This window comes from Urocampus carinirostris, chromosome 10, assembly GCF_059441175.1.
Source record: "Urocampus carinirostris isolate Australia breed hairy pipefish chromosome 10, RoL_Ucar_1.0, whole genome shotgun sequence".
Taxonomy (NCBI): domain Eukaryota; kingdom Metazoa; phylum Chordata; class Actinopteri; order Syngnathiformes; family Syngnathidae; genus Urocampus; species Urocampus carinirostris.
Genome location: NC_142358.1, coordinates 2,596,461 through 2,617,672, shown reverse-complemented (window position 1 = coordinate 2,617,672; position 21,212 = coordinate 2,596,461). Strand labels below are relative to the sequence as shown.

The following is a 21,212-nucleotide window of genomic DNA, read 5'->3' as shown; positions in this document are numbered from 1 at the left end:
TCCAGCCACAAGCCTTCCTGTGCGAAGTTTGCATGTTCTCCCTGTGCTTGCGCGGGTTTCCTCCCGGCCCTCCGGTTTCCTCCCACATTTCAAAGACCTGCATGGCAGGTTAATTGGCCGGTCCAAATTTTCCCTAGGTCTGAATGAGCAAGTGAGTTGTCTGTCCTTGTGCGCCCTGCGGCTGGCTGGCAACCAGTTCAGGGTGTCCCCTGCCTATTGCCCGAAGATAGCTGTGATGAGCTCCAGCACCCCAGCGACCCTACTGCGGATAAGCGGTACAGATAATGGATGGATGGACTGATGGATGGATCGATGGTGACTTTTTTTTTGCATTAAACTCCTTTCATTTTTTGTTTTGTTGTCATTGCATTTCACAACTAGTGTATTCAATAGTGATTCAATAGTTTACAAGGGCACACAATAATTATAGATCTAGCTTCTTAATTTTGCTTAAAAAATACACCTGACCAAAGTGTTCGAATTTAAAATGTACCACTTTTATTTTCAGAAGGGACTCACCCACGGACCCCCCTAGCCTGTCCACCCACCAGGCTCTCACACAATTCGAGGAAAACACTGAAAACATAAAGCCTCATTGATCTTAGTTGGACATCTTTAACACCTAATAACCATTAACCTTTTAGGAAACGTCGAAAGATGCACTTCACACCTTTAAAAATACTTGTTATTATTTAAATCAGTGTTTTTTTTTTAAATAATTTATGTTTTTTACCCCTAGGAAATGCTAAATGATACACAAAGTCGCTTTAAAATAACATTTAAAACTTCATAAAGGAGCCAACAAAGTGAATATTTTTTGTTTTTGCACGATTGTGACAAGCGGGCTAATTGCGCCTCGCTTTTGCGGTCACTTGGAAGAAACAAGCGGCCTTACGGTGCGACATTTAGTGTCCTCAGCGCTCTTGCCGCAAGCGTGGCGGCGACCGTCAAACGTTGAAGGTCAAACCCGGGCTGCGGTCTGACAAGACAGATAATTGGCCTTAGCTCGACCGTCACCGGCAGCTTGGGACTAACATGGGCAGATGTCCAAAAAAAGTTCTGACTAATGGTTACAGGGGGTCTTATTGATGAGTCTGTTAAGAAGATAGTATTGTTGTTCTCTTTTATACATTAGAGACCAGGAACCCTCATTTTTTTATTTTCAGTTTGGCCAGCAGCACATTGCAAAAGGAGAAAGACAGTAAAACAGTGTCAAACATGCGCCCCGTGGACCAGATCAGTCCCACTAACAGAATCCATAATGTAGCCCGTGAGACAATGTTGAGAGAAGTGCAAGAGAAAAATGAGCTGCAGTTCTAAATATGTCCACTTGATGTCACTAAAGCCAGGTGGCCCTCACAAAGACGCTGTCACTGGATTTCTTTCTTACTTTTTTCTTTCTCTATTTTATTTGTTCTATCTCTTTGTCTCTCTCATTGTGATTCTCTCTATTTTATTTTTATTTTCTCTCTTTGTATTCTTTTTCTCTCTATATTTATTACCCTTGCCTTTTCTATTTCTCCCCTCTCTCATTTTTTTCTCTCTCTTCCTCTCCATTTTGGTCTCTTTCTCTCCTTCATTCTCTTTCTTTCTTTCTCTTTATCATACTAGCCGGCCCCCAGTAAAATTTTATTTTTCACCATGTGACCCCTGTGAGCTTGCAATAGAAGATATTGTTATCATTTTAAAGGTCCACACACTTATTATATAGGGCACACACGGACAGACAATTCGCTCGCTCATTCATACCTATGGACAATTTGGACCGGCCAATTAACCTGAAATGCATCTTTTTGGAATGTGTGAAGAAACCGGAGTGCCCGGAAGAAACCCACGAAAGCACGGGGAGAACATGCAAATTCCACACTGGAGGTTTGGTCTCATGACCTCAGAACTGTGCCGCACACGCGCTAACCACTGCGCCGCCTTGCTGCCTATTGGTGTAAACATATTACATTTATTTAAATAAAATACTATTAATACAATTTATGAGCGAAAAACAAATTTAATATCTCACAAACATCATTGTAGGTTTAGAAATGTGTAACTACACAACTTGGCGGCGCCCTGTACGGCTGCGGCTGCATCTGCTCCCTACAGTTTCCTACATTTTGGTCAAAAACCCCAGTCTTCGACTCAGTTTTTGAGGGCGAACAAAGACAACTCTAACTGCAGATTAATATACGATCGCAGTTTTTTGCTGTATATGCGAACATCCAGAAATCCAGCGCTCGTTGCTACAACCACTCTGGAGTGTTTACTTAGCCTCAAAGTGCTACGTCAACAAGACCCAGCGGCCTACAAAGCACGAAGAAAAGTGGCAAGAGGAGGCGCTGTGACCGGAGGAGGAAGCGAGGTTGTCGGGCCGGGCTAACGGCTAGGCTGAAGGCTAAACCCTTCAAAACGCCTCTCCCATCCATTTTCCTCTCCAACGTTCGCTCCCTGGACAACAAACTGGACCATTTACAAGTGGAACTTCCATCGAACCGCGAGATGACGAACTGTTGCGCTATAATTCTGACGGAGACATGGCTAAACTCATCTATCCTGGATGACGCTGTTAGCATTGTGGGGCTAACTGCTTTCCGCGCTGATAGAAGCGGCAAGCTCACCGGTAAGAGCAGGGGTGGCGGACTATGCATTTATACCAACAACAACTGGTGTAGAAATGCTAGGATAATCTCGAATCACTGCTCACGAGACATTGAACTTTTGATGGTGATCAGCAGACCCTTCTACCTACCGAGGGAGTTTAGTGCTACCATCATTACTGCCGTGTATGTGCCCCCCAGCGCTAATACAAAGGAGGCAATGGACGTTCTCTAGCGAACTGTGAGTGAACTGCAGCATGCTTACACCGAATGCATTTTTATTGCGGCGGGGGACTTTAACCAGGCCAACATGAAAACAGTTCTCCCGCATTTCCACCAGCATGTCAACTTTGCTACAAGAGGTAGGAACACATTAGACTTGGCCTACACAAATATCAGAGGAGCATACAGAGCAGCCCCCCGACACCACCTTGGCTCATCAGATCAGCTTTCTGTTATGCTAATTCCTGCATACAAGCCCCTGCTGACCAGAGAAAAACCTACAATGAAGCAGGTGAGGGTGTGGACTGAGGGGGCAATGGAGGCACTACAGGACTGCTTTGAATGCACAGATTGGGACATGTTTAAATCGGCTGCCACTTACAACAACAAAATAAACATAGATGAGTACGCCATGTCTATGTCAGCCTACATCAGTAAATGCGCAGAAGACGTCAGCAACACTAAAACCATCTGCACCCGTGCCAATCAGAAGCCCTGGATGACTGCTGAGATACGCAAATTGCTAAAGGCACAGAACCTTGCCTTTAAATCTGGTGACGAGGAGGAGCTGAGTTTAGCGAGGGCTAACCTGAACCGTGCTATCAGACTAGCAAAGCGATCGCACAGTCAAAAAATCCAGGACCGTTTCCTCAGCACAACCAACACTAGGGATATGTGGACAGGCATTCAGGCCATCACCAGATACAAGCCAACCACCGCCCCAGTGCAGGACACTAGCATGGACTTTCTGAATGACCTCAACAACTTCTTTGGGAGGTTCGAGGCACAAAATGGCACCCCTGCAGCGAAAGCGGTTCCACATCAGGACGAAAGAGCACTCCTCCTGGACTCAACTGACGTGAGGAAGACCCTGAGAAGGGCCAACACACGGAAAGCTCATTCCAGGGCGGGTCCTTAGGGAGTGCGCCGATCAGCTGGCAGACACCACGCTAGACCAAGCCACGGTACCATCATGCTTTAAGATTGCCACCATCATCTCAGTGCCAAAGAACCCCCAGATCTTATCATTGAACGATTACCGGCCCGTTGCACTGACTCCCATCATAATGAAGTGCTTTGAGAGACTGGTTAAAGAGCACATCACCTCCAGGCTCCCCTCCTCACTCGACCCCTTTCAGTTTGCCTACCGGACAAACCGCTCCACCGGGGATGCCATCTCTTCTGCGCTTCACCTGAGCCTGACACACCTAGAGGAGAAGAACACCCATGTGCGGATGCTGTTCCTGGACTTCAGTTCAGCATTCAACACCATCATCCCACAACACCTGGTAGACAAAATGAGACTCCTGGGTTTCAACACCCCCCTGCGGAACTGGCTGCTGGACTTCCTCACTGACAGACCCCAGTCAGTCCGGATTGGTCAGAACATCTCCGATGTCATTACCTTCAGCACGGGCTCCCCCCAAGGCTGTGTCCTGAGCCCCTTGCTGTTCACCCTGATAACACATGACTGCGTCCCTAGGTCAGCCACAAACGACATCGTGAAGTTTGCGCACGACACAACAGTGGTGGGCCTCATCAGGGACGAAACTGACCTGGCCTACAGAGAGGAGGTGGAGCAGTTGGTGGGCTGGTGCAGGGACAACAGCCTGGTCCTGAATGTTGACAAAACTAAAGAGATCACTATCGACTTCAGGAAAAACCAGCCCAACCATGCCCCACTCTTTCATCAACAACAAGGCTGTGGAGCTTGTCAGCAGCATCAAGTTCCTAGGGGTGCACATCACAAACAAACTCACCTGGTCCGTGAACACTGCATCACTGGTGAAGAGGGCACAGCAACACCTGTACTTCCTGCGGAGGATGAGGAGAGCCCACCTGCCCCCACCCTCCCTCATCACATTCTACAGGGGCACCATAGAGAGTATCCTGACCAGCTGTATCTCTGCGTGTTGTGGAAGCTGCAGCGCTTCCGACTGGGGTAGTGTGAGGAGGGTGACGACGACAGCAGAGAAAATCATCGGGACTTCTCTCCCCTCCATTCAGGACATTGGCCAGAAGCGCTGCCTATCCCAAGCCAAGAACATTATCAGGGACCCCTCTCACCCCCATCATGGACTGTTCACTCTGCTAGCCTCTGGGAAGAGGTACTGCAGTGTGCGGTGCAGGACCACCAGGTACCACAATAGTCTTGTCCCCCTGGCCATTAGACAGTTAAATGGTCAATCAAACACATAGTAAATCTAAACTGCTGCTAATCTGTACATCTGTTGGTTTTGTTTGACTTTTTTGCACTACTGGCAGTTCTTTATGGCTAGCCACCCCTTGCACATCTGTTCTCCTCTGCACTATTGTACTACAGTGTTATTGTTACTGTTTACCTGACTTGTTTACCTGACTGCCCATTTTGCACATCTGGTTAGCTGCTCCTCTTGCACTCTTTGCACTACTGTAAAATACTATACATAGCCATAATTAGTTTGTATATTATTAGTACTCAATACTCAAACTCAATACTACATTTTATTTATATCTGTACATTCAAGGAAACTGTGCGGGTCAGATGTATCGACATTTCGTTCTGTATACACGTGTACTAGAATGACAATAAAGTAGATCAGAATCTCTGAATTGAAGAAACTCCCATTTATATACCACAGAAGCCCAAGTGACAATTTTGCAAAGCTAGCTGGGTCTAGTGGTGCTTTTAGCACAAACGACCAATTACTGCACAGAGGTGAGCTCCATATGTCATGGTTGCCATGTTACCTAATTAACACATTTTTCACTTTTTTCCCCATGGTTTCCTTCTCTAGCAACTCATCTTAGCCACTTGGCTGTGGGCTATGGCTCACGCCGAGCCACTACTGTTATTGTTAGCTGGTATGTGTAAATCAAGCTTGCTTCTCTTAGCCATTTACTTTTCCCCTGTTTCCTTCTCTGGCCACTTGTCTCCAGGCTATGGCTCACTTCTGCTGCTATTTATTCTAAACTAATTCTGCTTCGTCTTTCAGTCTAACTCGCCTTCCAAAGCTGTTCATGCATTCGAACATCGCTCAGTTAATGATTTATTTTCCACCGTTTCTTTTTTCTCGCTGGTCATGTGGACTACAAGCTATGGCTCATCGCTGTAGGTTGTTGTTAGCTACGATGTGTAAAATAAAGGCTGCTTAATACTTTCACAGCAGGTCATTACAAGTGAAGGTCACTTAGATTTATCACTCAGGCGTCTTAGACTTTTATTTCCACCTTTACTTTCTTTATCCAATGATGTAAGCCACCTAGTTTTGTTATTCAGGGTCCCAATGCTTGACGAATGCAATCTTTTACTGGCCTTTTTAGTACCTTCGTCTCCTCGGTAAAGTTACGCCAGTTCTGACCAACTTGCGCTAATGGTTCTTTTCAGCCGCTTCGGGTATGACTGACTCACTTTTGTCTTTTGTTGTTGCTTGCAGGGATAAACAGCAGCTATTATGTCCTGTCGCTGTCTGAAATGAATCCTTGTTTATGCGAGAAAATTGGGAATTAGGCTATGAAATATGGCCAAGTGGTATCCTTCGGGCTTCTGTCGTGTGTCTTCTTTCAAATGCACGCGCTTCAGCTCAATTCTAAGCTACAACGGCCTTTAGCAGTGAATTATTACACAATGTCACTTTAATGGTAGTGTGACAGCGCTTTATCCTGATGAAACTAAGCAGCAAACATATTTCATTGTTTTGGCAGTTCTTCAAACATTTTACCTTTTTGTTAAAAAATGTCTGTTATTAATTTCTGGAGGGCCAATCACACGCTGGGGTGACTTGAGGCAATCTAGCAAGTAAGACACAACATAAAAGCTCCAATAACCGTTAAGGGGCTTGTAAGACAAAATTTTCGGGACGAGTCTTGTTTGAAAGTGTGATCTTTCCATCAGTGGACAGAAAGTTTATCGTGTTCACTTGATCTTTATCACTTTATTAATCTGTAGAGTGCTTCAGAGGGCTCGTATGGCGTATGAGCAGAAAAAGTATACGAGAATATGAGAATGAAAAAAAAAAAACTTTTGGCGCTGGATCGTCTCTGGCTAATACTTTTCCTTTCAGGCAGTCTCATATTTTTGCTAATATGGGCGCTAGCCGCTATGTCTAATAACATAACTTGGGTGGCTAGTTGGTATCATTAACTAACCTTCACTGCATTAATTGTGGACACTGCTGCGAATAAAGGTGTATTTTGTGGATTTAGCTAATATTTCGCTAATGCAGCAACTACCCACTTTGTTGGCTTGTTTAGCATCACTTTAGTATTTATGCAAAATAATTTAGCAGCTAGTGCTAGTGTCATCGACTTTGCGTACTCATGCTTTTACAGTATCAGTTTGCTAAAGTTGCTAATAGCTGCACTAATAACAGGAATTGGCTAATAACAGGACTTGGGAGGTAAGCTTAGCATTACTTTAGTAGTTCATGTTAAATAATTTTGTATTTAATGCTAGTGTCTTAGACCCCAAGTACTAATGCTAGCACATGAACACAGTTGAAAGTGACTAATGTTTGTTTCTTTGCAGGATTTAGCTCATATTTTTTGCTAATGCAGCCATAAGCTGGATAAAAAGTAATTTGAATCAGTGAGCGGGAAAATTATGACCAGCTGGCCACATATTGGTCCGCAGTCCGTTTTAATCCAACCAACATAACTAAAAGGCTTTTTAAAATAAATAAAAAAGGTAGTTTTAGTTTTGTCACTTTTTCTTAAGTGTTCTTTGTGGCATCTTACCTTATAAAAATATATTTTTTTATAAAATATTATGTACCACATTGTGTCCATTCAAATAATGTATATGTGCATTTTAATATATATATTTTTTTAATTGTGCATGTTTCTGTATTTACTTCCTTTAAAATGTATTTATTTGAGGTCTTTAATGTTCGGACTCTGGACTTACTCACGAAGGAGGTCTCCCCCAAATAGCCTCGACGTTTCAGCATCACCTCCAGGAACTTGAGATCCTCGTCCACGACGTAGTGGGACTTCTCCAGTGACACCCACGCCCAGTTAATATGGAAATGTTGGTTTTTCAGTTTGTTCCCACCTACAGAAAAAATAACAGTGAAATGGAATCAAAATCAATGTGTATCGCACATTTCAGACATTGAAATGCATCTCAAAGTATCCCAAAAAACATGTTCAATATGAAAAAAAAAAATGAAAGTAAAATGTATGACGTAGAACAGTAAAATGAAATACAGTAACAAGTGAGAAGTAAAAATAAAGTTTACCATTAACTCATTCAGTGCCAGATGTTTCTCTCAAATGGGAAGTGCTGCTGGTAACAGCCAATTTTCTGCATTTTGACACATTTTTGAAGGCCCAAACAAAATTTAGCTCTGTAACTATACAGGCATAGGACACATGGAAAGAGAGATTGGACCCTAATCCTTCATTAGAAAAAAAGTATGCTTCTATCCTTTAGCATTGTGTAGTAAACAACAGCTGAACACTTGTAAGGTTCTTGAAATCATTCGTTTCCAAGAAAACTTTTGAGGAAAACAGCTTTTTGTGAAAGGATGCATTGCAAGCAGAACTTTTCACTTCAGTGCTTTTTTTAATATATATATCAGAACACTTAATTGCAGAAACACTGAACTTATGCATGAACAATGTATGAACTTTGCAAGAACTTGATTCAGGTCATCGTGGCGATCGTGGACATGCACGACTCTAGCTATATTCCTCAAAAGATAAAAAACAATTACATGTGACATTCTTTTTAGGGAACCCAGAAGAAGGAATTATAATCAAACAAGAGGAGATAAAAGCATACCTCAGTATTTGCCTGAGATGAATAAATAAATGAATTCCATTTTTGTAATTATACAGTAGTATAACAAGATATGAAATAAAAAGAAACATTAATAAAAAACATTGCAATGATTAGTAAAGGCAAGTGCAGGAAAATAAATATGGAATCACTAAATTCTGAGGAAGAAAAATTGGAATCAGTGCATTTTGAGCATAAAATAAGGACACACCCAGTCAATTTCCTTTCCTTAATGGGGCACCTGGCTTAGATTAAGTCTACTTGTTAGTCAGTGGCTAAGAACAGTTCAATTATCACACCTTGGAGGGCTCCTGGACTAAGTGGATTGGCAAGACTCATGGCTCCAACATGGCTCTTGAAGAGGGTAATTCTACTTGTATAGTTGCCAAAGATGTGAACAATCCACAGTAAGCTGTATCGAAGATTTAGACCAAGTACAAACAGCATGTGAAGGTTGGTAAAGTAAAGCGTACTGGTAGGCAAACGAAGACGTGTAGGAATCAAGACAAACAACCAAAGGTCATATGTCTTGAAAACAGAAAACGCACAACAAGAGGAAATGGGAGGAAGGTGGAAGCCAATATATGTTACAGAACTGTGCAAAATAACCAAAAGGAAATGAGATTTTCATATCGGAAAGCAAAAAGGGAACCATCGTTGACGCTTAAACAGAAAAGAACAAGATTGTAATGGGCTGAAGAGAGGCAATCATGGACTGTGGATGACTGAATGAAGGTTGTCCTCAGTGATGAGTCAAGAATCTGCATTGGACAAGGTGATAATGCTGGAACTTTTGTTTGGGATTTACAAAGAGGACTGCCGAAATAAAACATTAAAATTCCCCGTCCTTAATGATATGGGGCTGCATGTCATGCAAAGGCGCTGGGGACATGGCTGTTGTCAAATCTGCAATAAATGCACACTTTTACATTGGAATTTTGGAAAGCTTTCTCATTCCTTCAATCAAAAAGAAAGTTTGGGGATTATAAACTAATTTTCCAAGATGACAATGCATTATGCAACAGAGCTAACAGTGTGAAAGAATTCCTTAGAGAAAGACACATCCAGTCAATGCCATGGCCTGCAAATAGCCCAGATCTAAACCCAATTTAAAATCTGTGGTGGAAATTGAAAAAAATGTCCACATCCAGGCTCCGACCTGCAAATATGATCTGACAATCGCAATCAAAGAGAGTTGGCACCAGATTGATGAAGAATACTGTTTGTTACTCTTCAAGTCCATGCTTCAGTCATAAAAGCCAAAGGTGGTGCAACTAAATAGTAGTGATATGTTTTGATTGTTATTTATTTGTCTGTTTTACATGATTCCATTTATTTTTCCCTATTAAAGTAGCATTTACTAACCACAACAATGTTTTTTTTAATTTATTTTAGTGTCTCTAAATGCCAAGGTGTTGCACTTTTGAAAAAAAACTTCAGTGGAACCTCGGTTTTCGAACGCCTCTCAGTTCGAACAAATCGGTTCTCGACCAAAAATTTCGAGAAATTCTTGCTTCGCTTTTCGTTCAAAAAATCGGAGTTCTAACACCGGTATGCTAGGGGGCGACGCTGAGCAGCGTACGAGTGTAGATTGCCCCCACCCCTCGTGAAGAACTGTTGTCACGGCAACGCGCACTCCTTTTCTGTTTTCGTTTTTCAAAAGCGGTGAAGGGAGTGTTTTAACCCCTAATTATGCCTCGGAAGAAGGTTGGTGCAAGCAGCAAAGTTGCTACAGGTGAAAATAGAGGAGTAGTGCGTACAACTATTGCATTTAAGAAAGAAATAATAGCAAAATATGAAAAAGGTGTGCGAGTTTCCCTTCTTTCAGGAATACAGCATGGCTTCTGCCGACCGGTAAGAAATCCTATTCATAATTATTTTCTTTATCCTTTAACCGCTCACCAATTGTTGTGGAGACCCGGGTGCTAAATGACGTGTAAACGACCTGATTTTTTTACACGTTCATGTTAGCGTAATCTTTCGTACGGAAGATTACGCTAACGCGAACGAACGATTAGCCTGGGTTAGCTTTACGTTAAATATTCAAGATAAACATTCAGGGTGTTGGAACGGATTAAAACAATTTTACATTACTTTTAATGGGAAAAAACAGCTTTGGTGATCGTACAAATCGGTTTTTGTGCAAAGAAATGGAACGGATTATGGTCGAGAACTGAGGTTCCACTGTATATCAATTTTTCATGCTTTTTATCTGAGTTTGTTCTACAGGACAAAATGTCGGAGTGAGTACCGTATTTTCCGCACTATAAGGCGCACCTAAAAGTCTTATTTTTTTTCAAAAGCTGACCATGCGCCTTATAATACAGTGTGCCTTATTCATGGATCAATATTAAATCGCAAAGTCTTCCAACTAACTTGCAGCCGCGACTAGATTTTCCCCCGAACGCCAAGTAGTCCGCGGTGTATGCTGGGATTTATTTACCGGCGTTTCATTGGCTAACCAATGTGTCAATCATCATTTGAATCGATCACTATTGGCTTAAGGTATTCGGAGGTCAAGGGGCAGATCCTTTTTATCATTTACAGGCTGGCATAGGCTTAAGCTGTAAAACAAAGCCTGCAGTTGGCCGAAAAAGATGTGTCAATCATCAGTTGAATCGATCACTATTGGCTAAAGTTATTCGGAGGTCAAGGGGCGGATCCTTTTTATAATTTACAGGCTGGCATTGGCTGAAGCGGCAAAACAAAGCCTGCAATTGGCCGAAAAAGATGAATGCGTATAGCATATGGTTGACGGCATACAGAAAGCATTTTTTTACTATTCTGTATTTGTAAATATTTTATTCTCCTGGATTTACTAAACTCACGGATATAAGAGGACCATGGCTGCACATTAATATTGAACACAACGACTTCGGTGAGCTACTTCGGCTATATATTTTCCCTGTATCTTGTTTCAGATTGAACTCGATGTTTCTGTGATAAGCGGTGCAGATAATGGATGGAATGGAGTGTCTATTTTTAAATTAAACTCAATTCCAAGTGTTTATTGTCATATGCACAGTAAAGTTGCGAGCGAAAATAGAAACTAAGGAATGGTTGGCATTTCTTGAATCCCAAGACTTTAACCTTCCGAATGATGGAACGATGCATTTGAGTGACATCGTACGGACACCGCATCCGCACGTGTTCTCGACACGTATTTGCGTCTTTGCAAGCTTTGGGAATGTTAAGATAAATAGATAGATAGACAGATACTTTATTCATCCCCGAAGGGAAATTCACATTTCCAGCAGCATCCCTGAGCTGAGAACAATACAATAACAAAGCAAAAAGAATACAATATACAAATACCCAGTGTGACGTGCAAATGCCCACTGGAGCGTGTTATATAGAATAACTAAATAGTGCTACACAGAATACGTATTGCAGTAAGATTTGGTAATATGCAATGTAGGTGGTGTGGTTTAATCTGCCGGGTAGAGTTAAAGAGCCTCATGGCATGAGGAAGAAAAGATCTCTTCAGTCTGTCCGTAGTACAAGACAGTGACAGCAGTCTGTCGCTGAAAATGCTCTTCTGTCTGGAGATAATGCTGTGTAGTGATAAGGGGTTAATACGTGAACTATCTGAACTATCTGACTGTTTTGTCGACGTTCCCATTGTAGCGCCTTATAATCCAGTGCGTCTTCTGTATGTCAAATATAGGACCAAAAACTATTTTTTCGGGGTGCGCCCTATAACCCGGTGCGCCTTATAGTGCGGAAAATAAGGTACTTGTCCAAGACTGATGATTCCATACTTTGCTGCTAGTAGTTGTATTTTTCACATAAAAAAACAACTCTTGTTATAGTTTGGATAAGTGTAATAAAATCTAGCACAGAGACAAAAATAACACCCGAGATCTTAACACATTCGAAGGTCTAAAATCTTCCAGTTTGGGTAAAATTCTATCCCTCTGACTTTGAAGACTGGTGATTAATGGTACGATGATCTCTGCCATTCAAGACTTTAAATATAAATTGCATTTTTAAATGGTATCAATGGGACTTTTTTTCATCGAGGGACTGGTTACGCGCATGTGGGTGCTCTCGAGTCACTCTCCCCAAGTAGCCGCCCACTAAGAGGGGATATGCATGCTAGATCCTGATAGACATCATTGAAATCTTTAAAATAAGAGTCAAGATCAATCTGTGACTGACAAGGTTGGTAAAAATAAATACAAGCTGAGTTTTCCTGTGGATAATTCAGTCTCTATTAAACATAAAAGGCAAAGTTTTAGAAAGGTCAGAAGAAGCCTCCTAAGATAAAGTGCTTTTGAAGCTAGCTACTTTGTGTCTGTGGGAGGTACGGAAGACGGCCGAGCCTGACACTGGATGGATCCGACTGCTTGGCTTCTAATTAACATCAAAAGCTCAATGTTTCCCGTCTGAACTGCATCCATTCATCCCAATCTTTTGATGCAGCGATCCAAAAATATGCAGAGACCCCTTACGTTTCTCAGACCAGGTGAAGTTTGATATTGGCGATGCAAAAATTAATAGAAAGGAAAAAGAATACATTGAACACTTGCTGTAACAGCGATCACTGTTCACGGTCTCGCTACTTCACTGATTTGCATCGTGGATTGTGTTTTGCATTCAGATTGGCTTCTTTCTCTGTGAATTGATAATGTTGCCGTTTAGTATGTTCACGTAGATAAAACTATCTGCAAAATAATGAAATGTAAATTTTCTTGCAATTTCAAGTTTCTCAACTCCATAATGTCGACAAAACTCTCTGCACCCACAAAAGAATTTCATTGTATAATACAATAGACCCCACCTCAGAAGGGGTTTGAAGCTAATTAGAATTTGTATCCCCTCGCTATATGGAAATTTGACTTAGTGATCCCCACAGAAGGAATTTGTGCTGTATCCTGGAGGTTTACTGTGACATAAAAAAGTAATACAATCTCCACTTCAAACATTCTGTTTGAAAGGTAACCTGCGATAAATGATGCTTCACCGTATTCCAGTTTGATGTATCAAGCTCCAGCAGGCTGCCAAAATAATTGCTTCCTAAGAGTCACGAAGACCCGGGTGTTAGCGCCAGACGTCTGGCAGCTTGGAAAAAATAGTGTGAAGCAAAAAGAAAAAAACCTTGCAAGGTTCATTGGATTGTCACTGTTTGCGTTAAGCTCGACTGGGGTCCTCTCGCCTCATCCGAGATGTTCCGGTCAGTAAAGCGTCCATTCACTAGCGTTTCCATTTCCTCAAGATGCTGACACGGAGGGCTCCATTAGTGCTCAAGCGTGTTTATAGCCAAGCACGTTTCTTTCCTTCTGACCTGTGAGCCTCCTCGGGCGGTCGGAAGAATATATTCGAAAAAGGGCAAATCTACTGCAGACGAGTTTGTGAATCCTTTCGACGGCAGCCAAACTCGCTGAGCAAGGATAGGTTAACAACGGCCGAATACAATTGAAGAAGCTTCACTTTTAGCACCGGAATTTGATGACATTCGCCAAACAGATTCAGGACGTATCTATTAATCAAGCCCTGTGCGCATCTAGAAGCAGATGAGAACATCCTCAATCCATCCATTATCAGCACAGTTTATCCACAGTAGGGTCGCGTGGGTGCTGGAGCCTATCCCATCTTCAGGCAGTGGGCAGGGGACACAATGAACTGGTTGCCAGGCAGTCGCAGGGCACTCTATGACAGACAACAGCCGACAACTCATTTACACCTAGGGACAGTGTGAACTGGCTAATTATTCTGACATGCATGCTTGTGGAATGTGGGAGGAAGCCAGAGTGCCTGGAGGATACCTACACAAACACGGGGAGAACATGCATGATACGCACAGGAAGTCTGGTAGCTGGATTTGGTTTCAGGTCTGGAGACTGGCTGGGCCATGCTAGAACCTTAATATTTTTCTTACAGAGCCAGTCCTTGGTTTTCCTGGCCGAGTGCTTCGGGTCGTTATATATATATATATATATATATATATATATATATATATATATATATATATATATATATATATATATATATATATATTGTCAGGGATAGACATTATTAAAACTATTTAGTGGCTATATTTGCGCAGATAAAATACATGTATATTGTATATACCGTATTTTCCGCACTATAAGGCGCACCGGGTTATAGGGCGCACCCCGAATAAAATGTTTTTGGTCCAATTTTTAACATAGATAAGACGCACCGGATTATAAGGCGCTACAATGGGAACGTGGACAAAACAGTCAGATAGTTAAGTCCAACTTATTACCCCCTTAACATTCCCAAAGCTTGCAAAGACGCAAATACGTGTTGAGAACACGTGTGGATGCGGTGTCCGTACGATGTCACTCAAATGCATCGTTCCATCATTCGGAAGGTTCAAGTCTTGGGATTCAAGAAATGCCAACCATTCCTGAGTTTCTATTTTCTTTTTCGCTCGCAACTTTATTGTGCATATGACAATAAACACTTGGAATTGAGTTTAATTTAAAAATAGACACTCCATTCCATCCATTATCTGCACCGCTTATCACAGAAACATCGAGTTCAGTCTGAAACAAGATACAGGGACAATATAAAACCCGAAGTAGCTCACCGAAGTCGTTGTGTTCATAATAATGTGCAGCCAATGTCCTCTTATATCCGTGAGGGTAGTAAATCCAAGAGAATAAAATAATTTCAAATACAGAATAGAAAAAAATGCTTTCTCTATGCCGTCAGCCACGTGCCATAAACATTCATCTTTTTTGGCCAATTGCAGGCTTTGTGTTGCCGTTTAAGCCAATGCCAGCCTGTAAATGATAAAAAGGATCCGCCTCTTGACCTCCGAATAACTTTAGCCAATAGTGATCGATTCAAATGATGATTGACACATTGGTTAGCCAATGAAACGCCGGTAAATGAATCCCAGCATACACCGTTGTTTTGGCCAATTGCAGGCTTTGTGTTGCCGTTTAAGCCAATGCCAGCCTGTAAATGATAAAAAGGATCCGCCCCTTGACCTCCGAATAACTTTAGCCAATAGTGATTGATTCAAATGATGATTGACACATTGGTTAGCCAATAAAACGCCGGTAAATAAATCCCAGCATACACCGCGTACTACTTGGCGTTCGGGGGAAAATCGAGTCGGCGGCTGCAAGTTAGTTGGAAAACTTTGCAATTTTAAAATTGATCCATAAATAAGGCGCACTGTATTATAAGGCGCATGGTCAGCTTTTGAAAAAAATAAAGGCTTTTAGGTGCGCCTTATAGTGCGGAAAATACGGTAGTTTAATTCTACATGATGGTGGAAGCAAAGAACTCACGTCCTTCCTGGCTGAGGTCCCAAAACCGAGAGAGGGAGTGTTTATTTACATCAGAGGAATCAGTACAGACAAGTACACGACTTAAAAATAAAAGAATACAAGATTGATAAACGTACAAGAGATATAATTACACTCGTTGTTGAAACGTTACTTCATGTGTGTGTGTGTATGAGAAACATCGTTTTTATATTTAGTAATATAAAAACAAGCTAATTACCTTGAGACAGAAATTCAAGAGATTTACATTGAAAACCTGACAATATATATATTTATATATATATATATATTTATATATATATATATATATATATATATATATATATATATATATATATATATATATATATATATATATATATACACGTGGTCGTGGGAACCTCCTGCGTGGGTTCAAATCCAGCTCCCGGCCTTACTGTGCGGAGTTTGTATGTTCTCCCCGTGCACTCCGGTTTCCTCCCACATTCCAAAAACATGCATTTCAGGTGAATTGGCCGGTCCAAATTGTCCCTAGGTGTGAATGAGCGAGTGAGATGTCTGTCCCCGTGTTCCCTGTGATTGGCTGGCAACCAGTTCAGGGTGTCCCCTGCCCACTGCCCAATGATTCCTGGGATGGGCTCCAGCACCCCCGCGACCCTAGTGAGGATAAGCCATGCAGCTAATGAGATGAGATGATATATATATATATATATATATATATATATATATATATATATATATATACAGTATATATATATACAGGACTGTCTCAGAAAATTAGAATATTGTGATAAAGTTCTTTATTTTCTGTAATGCAATTAAAAAAACAAAAATGTCATACATTCTGGATTTATTAAACATCAACTGAACTATTTCAAGCCTTTTATTATTTGAATATTGCTGATTTTGGCTTACAGCTGAAAAAAACTCAAAAATCCTATCTCAAAATATTAGAATACTTCCTCAGACCAAGTAAAAAAATAATTTTATAACAGCAAAACTAAATCAAACATTTGAAAATGTCCATTGATGCACTCAGTACTTGGTTGGGAATCCTTTTGCACGGATTACTGCATCAATCCGGCGTGGCATGGAGGCAATCAGCCTGTGGCATTGCTGAGGTGTTATTGATGCCCAGGATGCTTCGATAGCGGCCTTCAGCTCATTTGAATTTGTAGGTCTGGTGTCTTTCATCTTCTTCTTAACGATACCCCACAAATTCTCGATGGGGTTCAGGTCAGGGGAATTAGCAGGCCAATCAAGGACAGTGATGCCATGGTCAGTGCACCAGTTACTGGTGGTTTTGGCACTGTGGGCAGGTGCCAGATCATGCTGGAAAATGAAATCCTCATCTCCATAGAGCTTTTCAGCAGATGGAAGCATGTAGTGCTCTAAAATCTCTTGGTACACAGTTGCATTTACTCTGGACTTGATGACACACTGGACCAACTCTTGGTTGTGCAGCGTTTCCGGCCACATTTTTCCCTTCCAACAGACTTTTTGTGGATATGCTTTGAAACTGCACTCTGTGAACAGCCTGCTCTTTGAGAAATTTCTTTTTGTGTCTTACCCTCTATCAGGAGGGTATCAATGATGGTCCTCTGGACAGCAGTCAGATCAGCAGTCTTCCCCATACTTGTGATTTAGTTTACTGAACCAAGCTGAGTGTTTTTAAGGCTCAGAAAACCCTCGCAAGGTGTTTCGAGTTAATTAGATGATTCAGGTGATTAGTTGAATAGCCTACTTGTATACTTTTTCATGATATTCTAATATTTTCAGATAGGATTTTTGAGTTTTCTTAAGCTGTAAGCCAAATTCAGCAATATTAAAATAATAAAAGGCTTGAAATAGTTCAGTTGATGTGTAATGAATCCAGAATGTATGACATTTTTGTTTTTTTTAATTGCATTACAGAAAATAAAGAACTTTATCACAATATTCTAATTTTCTGAGACAGTCCTGTATATATATACATTTATGTATATGGAACGGGTGTAATAATAACTTTTGTTTTATTGAAATTCCTGCTGAAATATGTGTATAGTTTTTGGTAAGTGTCCTGCAATGATGAGTCAGTGCCACCTGCTGGTATGGGTAGGGTTTGTTTTGGCCTTTGACATGTGACCGGAAGGCGGGGTTTTGTTGGCAGTCTACAGAGCAAGCTGCCAACGGTAAGACACCTCTTTTGGTGCTCCACAAAAAAAAGTAAATTTTAAACATTATAACCACAGCTGACAAATCTCTCAACATACACCGTAATGTGATGTTGTCAAGCTGTTTGGATTTATTTTCGCGTTATTTCCTTTGTGCCAAAATGTTTATTCCCCTTGTAGAGATCAAGAGATCAAAGCCAGCAGAGAAGCTAATGTTGTGACTCATTTCATCTGCAGGTAAATTGTATCCATTTTTATACTCATTATTGTTGTTATATCTGTTTTCTCATATACTGTAGATGATGTTGGTTAAAATTCAGACTAAAGAAAAAAATGTTGAATTCATTGTAAACGTAAAAAAAAACACTACGATCTCTTGTTAAAAGTATCTTGTTAAAATGGATGTAAAAATGTATTGTGATATTCTAAAATATATTTTATGTAAATTGAAAAGAAAGCTCTTTTATATGCTTTGGCCAGTCTACAGAGCAAGCTGCCAACGAGATAAAAGAGATCAAAGCCAGGAGAGAGCTAATGTTGTGACTCATTTCATCTGCAGCAACTAATAAAAACCTCATCATCCAGTCCAGCGTGAATGTGGATCTTTGGTGGGACAGGTACACCGCGGTTACATATATATATATATATATATATATATATATATATATATATATATATATATATATATATATATATATATATATATATATATATATATATATATATATATATATATATATATTTATATATATATATTTATATATATATATATATATATATATATATATATATATATATATATATATATATATATTATATATATATTTATATATTCAGTGGCTTGTGAAACTATTTGGCCCCCTTGAACTTTGTGACCTTTTGCTACATTTCAGACTTCAAACATCAAGATATAAAACTGTAAATTCTTGTGAAGCATCAACAATAAGAGGTACACAATCATGAACACACTTTATTTGATACTTTAAACTTTTTTTTAACAAATAAAAAACGAAAAAGTGGGTGTGCAAAATTATTCAGCCCCTTTACTTTCAGTGCTGCAAACAAATTTCAGAGAAGAAGTTTAAAGCTGGATTTGGATACAAAAAGATTTCCCAAGGTTTAAACATCCCAAGGAGCACTGTGCAAGCAATAATATTGAAATTGAAAGAGTATCAGACCACTGCAAATCTACCAATATCGGGCCGTCCCCCGAAACTTTCAGCTCATACAAGGAGAAAACGGATCATGCAGCCAAGAGGCCCATGATCACTCTGGATGAACTGCAGAGGTCTAAAGCTGAGGTGGGAGAATCTGTCCACAGGACAACAATTAGTCTTATACTGCACAAATCTGGCCTTTATGGAAGAGTAGCAAGAAGGAAGCCATTTCTTCAAGATATCCATAAAAAGCGTTGTTTAAAGTTTGTGGGAGACACACCAAACATGTGGAAGAAGGTGCTCTGGTCACATGAGACCAAAATCGAACCGTTGCCAACAATGCAAGATGTTATGTTTGGTGTAAAAGCAGCACAGCTCATCAGCCTCAACACACCATCCTCACAGTCAAACATGGTGGTGGCTGCATCATGGTTTGGGCCTGCTTTTCTTCAGCAGGGACAGGGAAGATGGTAAAAATTGATGGTAAGATGGATGGAGCCAAATACAGGACCATTCTGGAAGAAAACCTGATGGAGCCCGCAAAAGACCTGAGACTGGGACGGAGATTTGTCTTCCAACAAGACAATGATCCAAAACATAAAGCAAACGCTACAATGGAATGGTTCACCAAAAAACATATCAAGGTGTTGGAATGGCCAGGTCAAATTCCAGACCTCAATCAAATTGAGAATCAGTGGAAAAAACTGAAAACTGCTGTTCACAAACACTTTCCATCCAACCTCACTGAGCTCGAGCTGTTTTGCAAGGAGGAATGGGCAAAAATATCAGTTTTTCGATGTGCAAAACTGATAGAGATATACCCCCAGCGACTTGCATCTGTAATCGCAGCAAAAGGTGGCGCTACAAAGTATTAACTCACTGGGGCTGAATAATTTTGAACACCCACTTTTTCGTTTTTTATGTGTTAAAAAAGTTTAAAATATCCAAGTGTGTTCCACTTCATTATTGTGTCCCACTTATTGTTGATTCTTCACAAGAAATGACATTTTCATATCTTGATGCGACCCTGTATCTTACCACCGGCAGGTCCATGAAACAAATGACCTGGATCAACAATTCGTTGGTAACCACTACATTTTGGACCGTTTTATTTTAATCATCGCGGAGATCTGTCTCCATTCAAGGAGACCCAATGCTTAAGTTTTACCCTCTTGTGATGCTTCTTCGAGGATTTTCAATTTTTGTGGGTGTTTCTGGTACCCATTAACCACGAAAAAAGTGGAATCTCTGTATTATTTGTAATTGTAAATGATATAGTGAGTTCTATTGATTTGACGTTTCCTGTAACTAAAAATCGATTTTTTTTATTTAACTGAAAAATCAGATTTTTTTTTTACGTTTTATTTTTTTTTATTTCCTCCTATATTCAAATACTGAAGCTTTGGAGGGATAGAAAAAATAGTGCACAACGCAACAGAATATTCTATAATGTAAAAAATTAAAAAAAAACAAAATGTTTGACAAATAACAATCAACAAAAATACATACAAATGTATGCCATAGACCTGCAAATGTTTGAGATACTCTTTTCCTACCACCTTATCCAAAGATCGTATTATATTTTGACTTATCATATGAAACAAAAACAAAGTCAGTTAATTAATTAAGTGTTTATGTGTAGCAAAAATATTATCCGCCTAAAAAATATCAAAAATTTAAACCAATTTTGAAAACTATTGTCAAGAAACTTATTTTGGGGATTTCGTTGTGAAAATACGCTAATCCTGGGAAGAATTAATGTTTCAGGATATGAGAAAAACTCTATGAAAGTGATTATTTTCACATACGGGTGCCGAGTTGTACGTTGTAATTCAGTGACTTTACTGGCTTTGCGAGCGTCTCGCGTCGCGCTCGCATTTTGCAGACTCTTATATACGATCAAAGTGGCCTTAAAAAGGCTCGTAAAAAGTCTCTTTCACTTCCTTAAGTCCTGCAAGTGTGTGAATTCAGACTCAATTTTTCCATTACCAGCTGCTCACTTACTTCACGACTCAGCGATTAAATCTGCCGCATTTTAGCGCTTGAACTGCGCTAATCTACGTGAGTGGGGACGAGGGTCA

General features: G+C 40.4%; 1 protein-coding gene and 1 long non-coding RNA gene across 2 annotated transcripts in view; one reads left to right on the top strand and one right to left on the bottom strand.

Moving 5' to 3' along the window:
* The window catches only part of LOC148357486 (FRAS1-related extracellular matrix protein 2-like), a 209,321-nt gene that overhangs the window by 88,237 nt on the left and 99,872 nt on the right, over nt 1-21,212 (bottom strand). Inside the window, exon 3 of the mRNA XM_088346043.1 lies at nt 7,699-7,845. Coding sequence (XP_088202169.1) covers nt 7,699-7,845 — 147 coding nt within the window. The remainder of the gene's footprint in view (nt 1-7,698; nt 7,846-21,212) is intronic.
* On the top strand, nt 10,171-18,558 carry LOC148357489 (uncharacterized). The gene is made up of 3 exons (XR_015851472.1): nt 10,171-10,428; nt 18,155-18,211; nt 18,455-18,558. It is a non-coding gene; the product is annotated as an uncharacterized LOC148357489 (long non-coding RNA).